This window comes from Manis javanica, chromosome 4, assembly GCF_040802235.1.
Source record: "Manis javanica isolate MJ-LG chromosome 4, MJ_LKY, whole genome shotgun sequence".
Classification (NCBI taxonomy): Eukaryota; Metazoa; Chordata; class Mammalia; order Pholidota; family Manidae; genus Manis; species Manis javanica.
In genome coordinates, this window is record NC_133159.1 from 107175674 (window position 1) to 107191180 (window position 15507).

Here is a 15507-nt window from a genome sequence, read left to right on the forward strand (position 1 = left end):
TCCATTGATTATTTAGTAGCATGTTGTTAAGCCTCCATGTGTTTGTGAGCCTTTTTGTTTTCTTTGTAGAATTTATTTCTACTTTCATACCTTTGTGGTCTGAAAAATTGGTTGGTAGAATTTCAATATTGTGGAATTTACTGAGGCTCTTTTTGTGAGCTAGTATGTGGTCTATTCTAGAGAATGTTCCATGTGCACTTGAGAAGAATGTATATCCTGTTGCTTTTGGATGTAAAGTTCTATAGATGTCTATTAGGTCCATCTGTTCTAGTGTGTTGTTCAGTGCCTGTGTGTCTTTACTTATTTTCTGCCCGGTGGATCTATCCTTTGGGGTGAGTGGTGTGTTGAAGTCTCCTACAATGAATGCATTGCAGTCTATTTCCCTCTTTAGTTCTGTTAGTATTTGCTTCACATATGCTGGTGCTCCTGTATTGGGTGCATATATATTTAGAATGGTTATATCCTCTTGTTGGACTAAGCCCTTTATCATTATGTAGTGGCCTTCTTTATCTCTTGTTACTTTCTTTGTTTTGAAGTCTATTTTGTCTGATATTAGTACTGCAACCCCTGCTTTCTTCTCACTGTTGTTTGCCTGAAATATGTTTTTCCATCCCTTGACTTTTAGTCTATGCTTATCTTTGGGTTTAAGGTGAGTTTCTTGTAAGCAGCATATAGATGGGTCTTGCTTTTTTATCCATTCTATTACTCTATGTCTTTTGATTGGTGCATTAAGTCCATTTACATTTAGGGTGACTATTGAAAGATATGTACTTATTGCCATTGCAGGCTTTAGATTCGTGGTTACCAAAGGTTCAAGGTTAGCTTCTTTAGTATCTTACTGCCTAACTTAGCTCGCTTATTGAGCTGTTATATACACTGTCTGGAGAGTCTTTTCTTCTCTCCCTTCTTATTCCTCCTCCTCCCTTCTTCATATGTTGTGTGTTTTGTTCTGTGCTCTTTTTAGGGGTGCTCCCATCTAGAGCAGTCCCTGTAGGATGCCCTGTAGAGGTGGTTTGTGGGAAGCAAATTCCCTCAGCTTTTGCTTGTCTGGGAATTGTTTGATCCCACCATCATATTTAAATGATAGTCGTGCTGGATACAGTATCCTTGGTTCAAGGCCCTTCTGTTTCATTGCATTAAGTATATCATGCCATTCTCTTCTGGCCTGTAGGGTTTCTGTTGAGAAGTCTGATGTTAGCCTGATTGGTTTTCCTTTATAGGTGACCTTTTTCTCTCTAGCTGCCTTTAAAACTCTTTCCTTGTCCTTGATCCTTGCCATTTTAATTATTATGTGTCTTGGTGTTGTCCTCCTTGGATCCTTTCTGTTGGGGGTTCTGTATAATTCCATGGTCTGTTCGATTATTTCCTCCCCCAGTTTGGGGAAGTTTTCAGCAATTATTTCTTCAAAGACCCTTTCTATCCCTTTTCCTCTTTCTTCCTCTTCTGGTATCCCTATAATACGAATGTTTTTCCTTTTGTATTGGTCACATATTTCTCTTAGTGTTGTTTCATTCCTGGAGATCCTTTTATCTCTCTCTATGTCAGCTTCTATACGTTCCTGTTCTCTGGCTTCTATTCCTTCAATGGCCTCTTGCATCTTATCCATTCTGCTTATAAATCCTTCCAGGGATTGTTTCACTTCTGTGATCTCTTTCCTGACATCTGTGATCTCCTTCCGGACTTCATCCCACTGCTCTTGCATTTTTCTCTGCATCTCATCCCACTGCTCTTGCATTTTTCTCTGCATCTCATCCCATTGCTCTTGCATTTTTTTCTGCATCTCTGTCAGCATGTTCATGATTTTTATTTTGAATTCTTTTTCAGGAGGACTAGTTAGGTCTGTCTCCTTCTCAGGTGTTGTCTCTGTGATCTTTGTCTGCCTGTAGTTTTGCCTTTTCATGGTGATAGAGATAGTCTGCAGAGCTGGTACAAGTGACCGCTGGAAGAGCTTCCCTTCTTGTTGGTTTGTAGCCTTTTCCTGGGAGAATAGCGACCTCTAGTGGCTTGTGCTGGGCAGCTGTGCGCAGACAGGGCTTCTGCTTCCTGCCCAGTTGCTTTGGGGTTTATCTCCACTGTTGCTGTGGGCTTGGCCTGGCTGGGGCTGTTCCTCCAAAATGGTGGAGCCCCGTTAGAGGGGGAGCAGCCAGGAGACTATTTATCTCCGTAAGGGGCCTCTGTGCTCCCTGCTGCCCAGGGGGTTAGAGTGCCCAGAGATCCCCAGATTCCCTGCTTCTGGTCTAAGTGACCTGTCCTGCCCCTTTAAGATTTCCAAAAAGCACTCCCCTTCACAAGGCGCTGGGTTCTTGCAGGTGTGGATGTGGTCTGGATGTTGTCCTGTGTCCTGTGGTCTCTATTTTAGGAAGATTTTTCTTTGTTATATTTTCATAGCTCTATGTGTTTTTGGGAGGAGATTTCCACTGCTCTACTCACGCCGCCATCTTGGCTCCCGCCCGGTCTGTAATTTTTTTGTGTGTGTGGTATCTTTGTCTGGTTTGGATATTAGAGTGATGCTGGCATCTCTTCTCTTTTTATGCTGTCTCCTTAAGTAATCTTATCTCATTCCACAGCTTTAAATATCATTCAGTTTTTGCTGACTCCCAATTTAATATTTTACATTTCCACTTGGTTATCTAGTAGGCACCTGCAGCTTAACCACAAAACTCTTAATTTACCCCCAAAACCTGAGAGTTATTCTTGACTTCTCTCTTACCCTTCTCCCATCAATCCAGTTTATTACATAAATATTGATTCTACCTTCTCTCCAGCCTCCTTATACCAACTGCTTTCATTTTTCACCTGGACTACTGCAGCTGCCTCCTAAGTATCTCCCTGATTCCATTTTTGCCTTCAACAATCCATTGTCCCTACAAAGTGATCTTTTAATACATAATTCAGTTCATGTCACTTATATGCTTATAGCTTCTCAATGGCTTCCTGTGACATTTAAGTGAAAAAACAAAAAAGCACCTCTCTACAAGGACCTATACAAACCTGTGGGACTCAGACCTACTTATCTTTCCAACTTATTTCCTCTTTACTCACTATGTTCCAACCACTATGCTTCTTTCTGTTCCATAAACTTTCCAAGTTCTCTTTCTCAAAGGCCTTTCCTTTGATGTTCTCTCTGTCTGGGATACTACTTCTCCTAATCATTATGTGATCTGCTCTTTCTTGTAATTTAAAAGTCATCTTAAATATCACTTCATCAGAGAAGTTCTATCTCAGGTAGCTGTCCTCACCTCTATAAAGTTACTTTGTAGCTCATCATTCTATTTTCTTAATAGCACTATTTCATTCAAATTATATTCTTTATTTGTTTACCAGTTTACTGTCTCCTTCATGTAAGTTCCTTGAGGGCAGGTACCTTGTCTTTCCTGTTACTTCTATTTCCCCAGAAGCTACACCAGTTCTTGACATGCTGTAGGCACTCAATCAATATGTTATTTAAAAGGGTCAGATAATTGAATTATTACTATATATGTATTTAGGTAATAGTGACAAATGCTAACAAGTGACAAATGTGCATTTTGTTGGAAGAGCATCATATTGAGCCTTGCCTAGAAATGAATCCAAATTAGAAAGGTTTTCTGTCTTGAACTAATCATGCACAGTGTACTCCTCTGGTGGTCGATGCTGTCCCTTTAGCAATAAGTAGATAATTTCTTGTTTGGTAATTCTTACATGAAATTCATAAGATTATTAATATTTTTATTTTTACCATATTAATTAGAAAGCTATTTAGTAGAGTTATAGTGTGTTTCAAAAAACTGCTAGGATAGGTGAATAGCTCTGGGCTAGTTTTCATTCTTCCCACTTAGTTGACATTTCTGAATCTTGATGCCAAGATCCTTAAACATTTTATCTTAATAATTGTACTCTCTGAATTTAACCCCAGATGTTCTGCCTCTCAACCCTGGATATTTTAAGACACTCCTTTCTGTTCTGTTACTAAGTTATAGAGTATTTTTTTAAAGGAACAAAGTGAAAAAATATACTTTATCATATAAAATGTCATCTATGTACCTCAACACATTTTTCTCCTTTCAGAAATTCATTATATTTATAAAATACTATTCTTCCAAGGTTCTTAGATTATGATTAGCTGAAAAAAACAGAAGAATTATGTCAATAGTAACAGTTCTCACATCAATCTAGCCAACAGAATTCAGCTACATGTATTAGGCTTGTTATAACACAGGTTCCCAATAAAATACACATAAGACTATAATTTATAATGAGGTAGAATTTGTGAATATTTAAAATATCAGGTTGGCCTAAGTAAATTGTTCTGGATAAGTTTTGTTTTTATTAAAACTAACAAACCACTAGATTAAAAAAGACAATTAATTGCTTCCTTCAATTATACCCAAAAAGAAAGCTATCCTTTTCTTCTGTGTAACAAATGGCCTTTGTTAATTATGTCTGTTTGCATGCTGGCCACATTTGGCTAAGTCCAGTCCTTACCAAAAATAGTAACAACCAGCTCCGGAAGGCAATCAAGCAGCAAATCTATTTTTGGCTTTAATGCTTGAAATGCCAAATGCTAAATGCCATGGAAATGAACCTTAAATGGCAAAGTAAACTGGTCTGATACTAAAGGACAGAACACAAGTATTTGGGAGTGCTCCAAAACACCTGCTTCTTTATTCCAAAAGATGTAATGTTTCAGGCTTAGGAGGTGAATTTGTGTCTACCTTTGACACATAATCTTAGACTTGAAACAAAAGGGAAAGGAGGAGTAGAATGATACAACCTTACTTGTAATCTCTCATATTACTCTAAATTTCCTATTTTCTTAGTGTTTCTGATTTTTATTATTAATATCTTTGTTGTCTTACCTGTCTCTGAGTGTGCTGGGTCCTAGATAAGGGTACAGATTTTCCTTAAGCTTTCCTTTGATGAGATGGTCCAGGGTCTCATGTAGGAAAGGTTGGTGCTGAGTATACACATTTTCTACTCCCTAAGACAGGGGAAAATGTGTTTTTTGTCATTTTTGGGAAACTCACAATTTAACAGTTAATGATACTCATATCAGAAAAGGGCATGCACTCAACAGATTTCATGAGATAGATTCAAATAGGAGTTTTAGGAGAATTTTATAGTTAAATAATTTTAAAAATTATTTTCATCAATTAGAAATACCACAATCTCATAAAAGTACTCTGTAATTTAAAGCTAGCTACTATAAAAGGACTTTAAAAATGGAGTTGCTTAAATCTTTTATTATCTCTTCATTGACTCTCATCCTTTTGTGAAAATGTTATATGGTAAGTATAGCAAACAAATAAAAGGACCATGTAAAAAAGGAATCTAGACTCAGGCAAATGGAAAAAATTCAGGAAACATAAGGAAGGCTGGCAGATTAAAACTCATTTTTTACTATCTTAAGAAAATAGGTTAGTATTTTAAAAAGATCTACAATTGTTTGTTTTAATTTCCTTCAAACTACCTAACAAGTCTTAAATTATAAACAAATGGAGTAAGAGTAATAGACCTGTCTGTCTTTTCACTCTTGGGCATTTCCTGGAAATATCTTAGTCCATTTGGTCCAATGCTGATCCTGCTCCAAAACAGAAAGCATAGCCCATAGAGAAAGAAAAGGCTTTCAGGATGATGTCTGTTTAATTTCATTTAATTGCCATACTACTAAATCTGCAGCAATCCTAAAGTTACTTTGAGATCATATTCATTCACTCTCAGTCTCAGGAGCTTCTACTCTTTCTCATTTAGGAAAGAAAGCATAGAGAAGGAGTCATACCTTCAATCCTTTGAGAAATTGTTTGGTAATAGCCACAGCATCTTTGGGGCTGAAGAGGTCACTTCCTCTGACCCGTTTACCACCATATTCAACAACTGCAGATATGAGCTATTAAAAAAAAGAGAGAGAAACAGCCTTATTGTTTGGGGATAAGGAAACTCATTTTATAAGAATATAACTTTATTAAGGACATGAAGACATGTGAGGACAGAATCATACATTTCTGTGAATAAAAACAGTATGACTTTTCATTTATCAGAGCTAAAAATACAGTAATAGAGTTAGTTTTTGTTTGGTGGGATTAATATATTACAAATTTGGTTACCTTTCGATACTTCTCAGAAACACCTTTATTCCTGAGGTCCATCATTAGTCCTGGTAGGCTATTGCTGCTGTGTCGCTCGTAATGTAGAGCATAAAGCATCACCAGGCGGGCAGCATCAGACTCTGTCACTTTGGGGTTCTGCAGGAGCCTCTTTACATTCTGAAGAAAGAGAGAACTGATACTTATTCCCCTTTACTTGAGTGATGTATTATATCTCATATCTAATAAAGTATTGAGTGGCAGTCATACATCTGAGTTCATGACTAAGATTACTAGCATGGCAATGTACAGGTCATAGGCTTAGCAACTGTTTCAACTATAGAAAGTTAAATGTCTTTTGCCTAAGGTAAGAATTAAATAAGGAAATAAATTCCCATTGTAATGACTTTAAGACAAAAGTGAATTTAACTATGGATAGTTGCTCTTTTCCTTCCTTTGATGAGATGGTCTAGGTTGCAATTTCCTTGCTAAAACAGGGAACATATACTATTTCTACCATTTCAGTCAATATAGCACACAACAGAACCAAATAGTTGACCTGAAAACTACTACTTTCTCTTGGTGTTAGTGACCGACCAGGGAAATGAAGACAAGCTGGTAGAATTTTTACATAGGTGGACTGGGTTTAACCTCCAAGAAGCATCAGATATAACAGTATGTTTCAACATGGCCTATAGAGATAAGAGTATGTAATAGCATGTAATCTCTAAATTGAACATTTATGACTTAAGAGGGGAGGTACTGACAGCAAAGGAAGCTAGATGAAATGTTTAGGTTTGTCAATCCTTATATTAGGAGCTTCCCTATAACATAGATCTAAATTTATTATGCAGCAGAACAGATTAATTTAAGCCAACAAATACTTTTTGATCCCCCTCTAAAAGCATAAGACACTGTGCCAGGCAATGGAGGAGATAAAGAGATGACTTAGAGACAGTTTCTGTCCTCAGTGAGTTCACCGACAATGGGCTAAAGAGGGATGAAACAAGCATAATCCATTCTGCTACAAAGTGCTTTTCCTCCATGACATTGGTAAATATGGGAAAGGCTTCAGTTTAACACAGAAAGCATATTCGATTATACATAATTTTTCCAGTATGTTAATATTTAGAAGAGACCAGGGGCAAGCTTCCTCTTTACCAATATGTAAAGAAAAACAGATGGAAATCCTATAGAAGTGTTTCTTGCAAGAAGTAGCTGGATTTGTAGCTTTAAGAACTGTTGTACTTTCTACTATATTTACCTATCTGGAGAAAGGGCAAGTGCAGATGAAAGGATGTAAAGATATTTTTCTGTGTTAAAAGCAATATAAAACAACAACCCATTATATACAGATTGTAAGACTGAAGGAACGGAGAAGTGGCCCGGTCTCACTGGAGGAACCTGACTCGAGCCAAATAAGGAAGAGAACGGCAAAGGAAGAGAACGGCAAATGTCACTCAAATGATTCAACGGGAAGTCCCTAGCCACGGGTCCCGCCTAAAACATGCGTCACAGTACTCTCTCCCCAGCAATCCAGCATGACCAGTCATGGGTGATCATGCCCTCAGAGATCTCCCAGCGCCCTTAATAAGCCTGTCACCCCTCCTACTGGGCGCGACTTCCCTGGCCCCTGACAGACCAGCGAACTTCCCCCAGGACTGCGCTAATAAATTTTTTTTGGCTCCTTTGTTGCCACTTGCCTGGTCTGGTTTCATTTACCTTACACTTGGTGCCAAAACCCGGGAGGCCAGTGTGGGGCCCCAGTGGGTTCCCCCTCCTCTCCCGACCCAGAACCTCTCTCCAGAATAGGACCTGATCCCAGGAACTCAGACAACTTGGTAGGTCCCTCATCTTCCCTGCTCCCTCCTCCTACCCTCCGCTGGGTACCAGGTCTGAAATTGTAGCTGCGTCCTGACGCCCCTCTGGCCTGTGCCTATTTGGCTCCGGTATAGTGGAGATGTCCCTATCTCCAGATTGCCAAACCTGTCTTTCCTGTCCCTAACTGGAGTAGATCCGGGATGCTAGACCTACTTGTTTAGGGATCCGGGGAAGGAGGAGATAGTCATGGGAAGCCAGGACTCAAAACCTGAGGCACAGACCCCACTGAGGTGTCTTACTTCCTATCTCACTACTCTGGGCTTCTCCGGGGATATCCGCAAACAGACGCTGCTCTTCCTCTGTTCCTGGGCCTAGCCCCAATATCCTCTGGATAACCAGTCTCACTGGTCCCCTGAGGGAACTTTTGATTACAGCCTCCTCACTGATCTTAGCAACTATTGTCACCAGACTGGGAAATGGTCCCAGGTTCCCTATGTTCAGGCCTTTTGGGCATTGCGCTCCCACCCAGACCTCTGTGTCAAGGTATACCTCAGCCCAGATCCTCCTGGCCAGGTCCCCCGGTAGGGGCAACCAACCTCTTACTGTGCTGGAACCTTCCTTTACACATCCCCCAGAGGACCTCAGCCACCCCACTCCAGCCCCTTCCCCTCCTTCTCCTTCTCTCCTGTCTCCTTCTCCTCCAACCATCTGCCCCTTCCCAACCCCCTCCTTATTTGCCCTCTGATGCCCAGGCCTCTTCCATTCAGGCCTCTTCTGCGCCTGCCCCTGTGTCATCTCCTGTCTCACCCCTCCCCTATCTGGCTCCCCCTGGCAAACCGCCATATTTAATTCCTCCTTTGTCTTCACTTCAGTCCCCCCAAGTTCAGTCAATTCTCGTCCCCCACCTGCTTCTGTTCCCGCCACAGGGACACAACCACGTATCTCTGGTCCTACTGACATCACATCTAACTCCTCTATTTCTGGCCTTACTCCCGCCACCCACAAGTTATACTCCCCTCTTCTGTCATCACCACCATCTTGTCCTCCCACATCGCCTCCTACCCCCACCCCACCGCCATCTTATATCCCCAAGCCACCTCCTAACTGGGCCAGCCCTCCCCGGTCACTAGATCCCAGGCCCAAATTTTGGCCCCCCTTCAGAAAGTGGCTGGTGCTGAGGGATTGGTTCAAGTACATGTCCTCTTCTCCCTGGGAGAACTGTCTCAGATAGAAAAACACCTGGGCTCAAACTCTGCCAATCCAACTGCCTATACCAAGGAGTTTCAGTACCTCACTCAAGCATATGAACTCACATAGCATGACGTCCATGTAATTCTAAACTCCACTCTCACCCCTGAGGAGCGCGATTGTGTCACCTCAGCAGCTCGAGACTATGCTGACCAGGAACATAACTCCGACTAATCTCTACTGGTCAGGGCCACAGCAGTGCCCACCGAAGACCCACAATGGAACTATCAAGATAATGCCACAGGTAAGACTAGAAGGGATCAGATGGTCTCCTGTCTTATTGCAGGTATGGATAAGGCAGCTCAAAAAATTTTTAACTATGACAAACTGAGGGAGGTCACTCAAAAGCCTAATGAAAACCCAGCTTCTTTCCTTAATCGCTTAACAGAGGCTCTTACCCTCCACACTCGTTTGGATCCTTCCTCACCATCGGGATCTGTAGTCCTAGCTATCCACTTTATCACCCAGTCCGCCCCAGACATCCGGCATAAACTAAAAAAGGTGGAAGAGGGCCCCCAGACTCCACTCCGACACCTGGTAAATATGGCCTTTAAAGTTTATAATGCCTAAGAGGAGGAAGCCGAGGCCGTTCAGGCCCAGGGGCTAAAACAGAAGGTGGCCCTTCAAACCCAAGCCCTAGTCGCTGCCCTGCGGCTGGCACAACAGTAGCCTCAGGGCCCCCGCCTCGGGAAACAATCCGAGACCCGCATGCCTCCGGGAGCCTGCTTCAAGGGTGGCTAGGATGGCCACTGGGCAAAACATTGCCCCAATCCCAGGCCACTGACTCAGCCCTGCCCTGTCTGCAGACAGAAGGGTCACTGGAAGTCGGAGTGCCCCCTTGGGATGAGCCATCCTCTGGCAACAGAGTTTCGCAGAAGGCCAGCTCCCCCAAGGGGTCCCTCCTCAGAACTCCAGGGTCTCCTGGACGACTGAAGCTGCCTGGACTCAAGCACCCTGATCACCCTTGCTGAGCCCAGGGCTACACTATGGGTAGTGGATAAGTCTATCTCCCTTTTGGTGGACACAGAGCCTACCTATTCTGTTTTACCCTCCTTCCACAGGCCTTTACATCCTTCCCAGGTCTCAGTTGTGAGAGTCTCTGGGAACCCCTCTAAACCTCTGGAAACAGGCCCAGTGTCCTGCCTCTTTGAAGGCCACCCCTTCACTTTTCAGTCATTCCATCATATCCAGTCCCCTTGCTAGGAAGGGACCTCCTATATAAGCTTGGGGCATCTATCGGCCTCTCCTTACACTGAGCCCCTCCAACTCTGGTCCTCACCCTCACCCAGGCTGCCTCCTCCCCTGAGCCCTCATCTGACTTCCCCGTTTCCCCTGATAAGGCAGACCCAGTGGTCTGGGACACTTCCACTCCAGTAGTGGCCAGACCCCACACCCCAGTCCTCATTCATCTCAAGGACCCCTCCTGCTTCCCTTCTCGGCCTCAGTTTCCTATTTCACACACCCACTACAAGGGTCTTCAGCCCACTGTCAATCGGCTCCTCGCCCAGGGTATCCTGGTTCCCACCAATTCCCCTTGCAACACTCCTATACTCCCAGTCAGAAAACCGTCTGGTGCTTATCGACTGGTACAGGATCTATGGATAATCAACTCTGCCGTAGTGCTACTACATCCAGTGGTCCCTAACCCATATGCTCTTTTATCTCAGATACCCCCCACTACCACTCATTTCACAGTCCTAGACCTTAAAGACGCCTTCTTCACCATCCCCCCACATCCTGATTCCCAGCTGCTTTTTGCCTTTACTTGGGAAGAATCGGATACCCACCAAACCCAACAGTTAATCTGGACGGTTTTGCCCCAGGGATTCTGCCATAGCCCCCACCTTTTTGGCCAAACATTGGCCAGAGACCTATCCCTCTATGACTCTGGGTGCAGCGCCCTCCTCCAGTATGTAGATGAACTCCTCCTGTGCAGCCCCTCAAAAAAAATCTCCCTCCAAGACACAGCCTTCCTCCTTAGCTTCCTGGCACAACGGGGATTTAGGGTCTCCCTCTCCAAAGCTCAACTCTCCACCCCACAAGTCACCTACCTAGGGGTGGCCCTTACCCCCAACTCCAAGGCCCTCATGGCGGACTGCACCACCTCCATCAGGGAACTCCAACCCCCACCTCAGGTGCTGAGATGTTGTCGTTCCTTGGACTGGTGGGCTTCCTCAGACGTTGGGTCCCCAACTTTGCTATACTTGCTAAACCACTATATGCTGCAGCCAAAGAGACCCCCACCAGGCCCCTCACTTCCCCCTCAATGGTAGTTCATGCTTTCAAGAATTTATTGAGTGCCCTCCTCGCCTCTGACCCCCCTGACCAATGCTTCCCAATCCTCACAAGGCTTTCATCCTGTTCACTAAAGAAAAAAGCTGGAGTGGCAACTGAAGATCTAGTCCAACCAGTGGAGCCCTCATACCGACCAGTTGCCTTTCTATCCAAACAGACTCTACTGCCCAGGGATGGCAACCTTGCCTCTGAGCACTGGCGGCAGCAACATGACTATCCAAGGAGGCCTTAAAACTCACCCCTGTGATTTACCTTGGAATTTTATCAGACATACAGAGAAGACATAATACCTATTCTCCTTAAAGTTTTCCAAAAAATTGAAGAGGAGGAAATACTCCCAAACTCATTCTATGAAACCAATATCACCCTAATACCAAAACCAGGCAAAGAACCCACCAAAAAAGAAAATTACAGACCAATATCCCTGATGAATGTAGATGCAAAAATACTCAATAAAATATTAGCAAATTGAATTAAAAAATATATCAAAAGGATCATACACCATGACAAAGTGGGATTCATCCCAGGGATGCAAGGATGGTACAACATTCGAAAATCCATCAACATCATCCACCACATCAACAAAAAGAAGGACAAACACCACATGATCATCTCCATAGATACTGAAAAAGCATTTGACAAAATTCAACATCCATTCATGATAAAAACTCTCAGCAAAATGGGTATAGAGGGTAAGTACCTCAACATAATAAAGGCCATATATGATAAACCCACAGACAACATCATACTGAACACCAAGAAGCTGAAAGCTTTTCCTCTGAGATCGGGAACAAGATAGGGATACTCACTCTCCCCACTGTTATTTAACATAGTACTGGAGGTCCTAGCCATGGCAATTAAACAAAACAAATACAAGGAATGCAGATTGGTAAAGAAGAAGTGAAACTGTCACTATTTGCAGATGACATGATATTGTACATAAAAAACCCTAAAGAATCCACTCCAAAACTACTAGAACTGATATCAGAATACAGCAAAGTTGCAGGATACAAAATTAACACACAGAAATCTGTGGCTTTCCTATACACTAACAATGAACCAATAGAAAGAGAAATCAGGAAAACAACTCCATTCACAATGGCATCAAAAAGAATAAAATACCTAGGAATAAACCTAACCAAAGAAGTGAAAGACCTATACCCTGAAAACTACAAGACACTCTTAAGAGAAATTAAAGGGGACACTAACAAATGGAAACTCATCCCATGTTCGTGCCTAGGAAGAATTAATATTGTCAAAATGGCCATCCTGCCCAAAGCAATATACAGATTTGATGCAATCCCTATCAAATTACCAGCAACATTCTTCAACACAGTGGAACAAATACTTCAAAAATTCATATGGAAACACCAAAGACCCTGAATAGCCAAAGCAATCCTGAGAAGGAAGAATAAAGTGGGGGGAATCTCACTCCCCAACTTCAAGCTCTACTACAAAGCCACAGTAATCAAGACAATTTGGTACTGGCACAAGAATAGAGCCACAGACCAGTGGAACAGATTAGAGACTCCAGACATTAACCCAAACATATATGGTCAATTAATATATGATAAAGGAGCCATGGACATACACTGGGGATATGACAGTCCATTCAACAGATGGTGCTGGCAAAACTGGACAGCTACATGTAAGAGAATGAAACTGGACCACTGTCTATCCCCATACACAAAAGTAAATTCGAAATGGATCAAAGACCTGAATGTAAGTCATGAAATCATAAAACTCTTAGAAAAAAACATAGGCAAAAATCTCTTAACAGAAACATGAGTGACCTCTTTGTGAACATATCTCCCTGGGCAAGGAAAACAAAAGCAAAAATGAACAAGTGAGACTATATTAAGCTGAAAAGCTTCTGTACAGCAAAAGACACCATCAATAGAACAAAAAGGTACCCTACAGTATGGGAGAATGTATTTATAAATGACAGATCTGATAAAGGATTGACATCGAAATATATAAAGAGCTCACACACCTCAACAAACCAAAAACAAGTAATCCAATTAAAAAATTGGCAGAGGAACTGAACAGACAGTTCTCCAAAAAAGAAATTCAGATGGCCAACAGACACATGAAAAGATGCTCCACATCACTAATTATCAGAGAAATGCAAATTAAAACCACAATGAGACATCACCTCACACCAGTAAGGACATCCATATAGACAATCCAATAGACACCATCCAATAGACAAACAACAACAAATGTTGGCAAGGTTGTGGAGAAAGGGGAACCCTCCTACACTGCTGGTGGGAATGTAAATTAGTTCAACCGTTGTGGAAAGCAGTATGGAGCCTCCTCAAAATGCTCAAAATAGACTTACCATTTGACCCAGGAATTTCACTCCTAGGAATTTACCCTAAGAATGCAGCACTCAAGTTTGAAAAAGACAGATGCACCCCTATGTTTATCGCAGCACTATTTACAATAGCCAAGAATTGGAAGCCACCTAAGTGTCCATCAGTAGATGAATGGATAAAGAAGATATGGTACATATACACAACGGAACATTATTCATCCATAAGAAGAAAACAAATCCTACCATTTGCAACAACATGGATGGACCTAGAGGGTATTATGCTCAGTGAAATAAGCCAAGTAGAGAAAGAGAAATACCAAATGATTTCACTCATCTGTGGAGTATAAGAACAAAGGAAAAACTGAAGGAACAAAACAGCAGCAGAATCACAGAACCCAAGAATGGACTAACAGAGGATCAAAGACTAATTTGGCTACACAGAAAACGAATTAAGATACAATATGAAGAAGAACTTCCAACATCAACATCCTCTGGAAGAGTCATTCCAGAAGATGAACATCAAAAAACTTCAACAAAGATCCTGGCACTGTTGCAGTTGTAGCTGCAGTCATCCCACCGGTTCCCGGACTTGCCATTGGAATGAAGAAGGAGATATCTAAGCTGGCCTGTGCATACAGTAAAACAACAAATTTGACTGGATCTATACTGTCAGAACTCAACCAAGACTTAGGAGAAGTGCAAGTTGCAGTGCTCCAAAATCGTGCGACTATAGACTATCTGTTAAAAGAACACATGGGATGTGAACAGTTCCCAGGAATGTGTTGTTTTAACATGACTAATTTTTCTCAAACTATTCAAATTCAGTTAGACAATATCCATCATATCATTGATAAGTTTTCACAAATGCCTAGAGTACCTAACTGGTTTTCTTGGTTTCACTGGATATGGCTGGTAATTGTAGGTCTGCTTTTGTTATGTAGCTGTATTCCTATTATGTTAATGTATGCACGCAATTTAATTAGTAGTTTAAAACCTATACATGCTTATGTTACTCTACAAGAAGATATGTCAAAGAAATAATCAATCCTCCCATGTTTTCTTCCGTCTGCTACTTCTATAGCTTTTCTTCTTCCTTCCTAATTACAACCCTTTAGTAGAATTTGTCCTCATATAGAAAATTACTGAGTATCATAATTCTTCCAAGTGGTAAAGATACTTCAAGACAAATGCTGGGCATAGAAGCCACAGGGCATAAATCTGCAAAGAAGTAAAAAGCTAACCTTTTCAAAGAATATTGCTTCTCTCTCACTTACCAACTTTACATTTCCCTGTATGGCCCCGGAAGATGACTGGTTAGCCAGAGACGGGTAAGATTCTTCAAGGGAAGAACAACCTAAGACAGGCATAGTCGCAGGGGGGCCATCAGGAGAGAAATTGGGGACCAACAGAGAGGAGGCTTAGAACCTCACCCCCCGTTATGAGAGAAATCTTCTGCATCCATGGATGTTTTGTTGCCCTTGTCTAGCATGGATTAATACTTAGTCTATAGGCACAGACCTGATCATCTACATTTGCCCTCTTACAGCACGAAATTATATTTTCTACCTTTATCTGGCATCTACCTACCACTTCAGCATTTTATTTAAAAAAAAATAATAATAAGGGAGAAATGTGGGATTCACATATAAATCAAGTATAAAAATCAAACGAATAATCATATCTGACTTGATTGTTTATAGTTCATGATGCATGATCAAAACCAAAAGTTTCTGTGATATGACTGCCGTTGCACTGTTCACCATG

The 15507-nt window shown here is 41.8% G+C and overlaps 1 protein-coding gene and 1 long non-coding RNA gene across 5 annotated transcripts in view; one reads left to right on the forward strand and one right to left on the reverse strand.

Annotated features, from left to right (window-relative positions):
• The window catches only part of LOC118973630 (uncharacterized), an 83059-nt gene extending 75303 nt beyond the window's left edge, over positions 1-7756 (forward strand). Inside the window, exon 2 of the long non-coding RNA XR_005063088.2 lies at positions 7418-7756. This is a non-coding gene — a long non-coding RNA (uncharacterized lncRNA). The remainder of the gene's footprint in view (positions 1-7417) is intronic.
• Positions 1-15507, reverse strand: part of VPS45 (vacuolar protein sorting 45 homolog) — a 132084-nt gene that overhangs the window by 70102 nt on the left and 46475 nt on the right. For all 4 annotated transcript variants that reach the window (XM_037024883.2, XM_073234558.1, XM_073234560.1 and 1 more), the window contains 3 exons: positions 6084-6242; positions 5759-5866; positions 4839-4960 (listed from right to left, as the gene is read on the reverse strand). In XM_037024883.2, coding sequence (XP_036880778.2) covers positions 4839-4960; positions 5759-5866; positions 6084-6242 — 389 coding nt within the window. The remainder of the gene's footprint in view (positions 1-4838; positions 4961-5758; positions 5867-6083; positions 6243-15507) is intronic.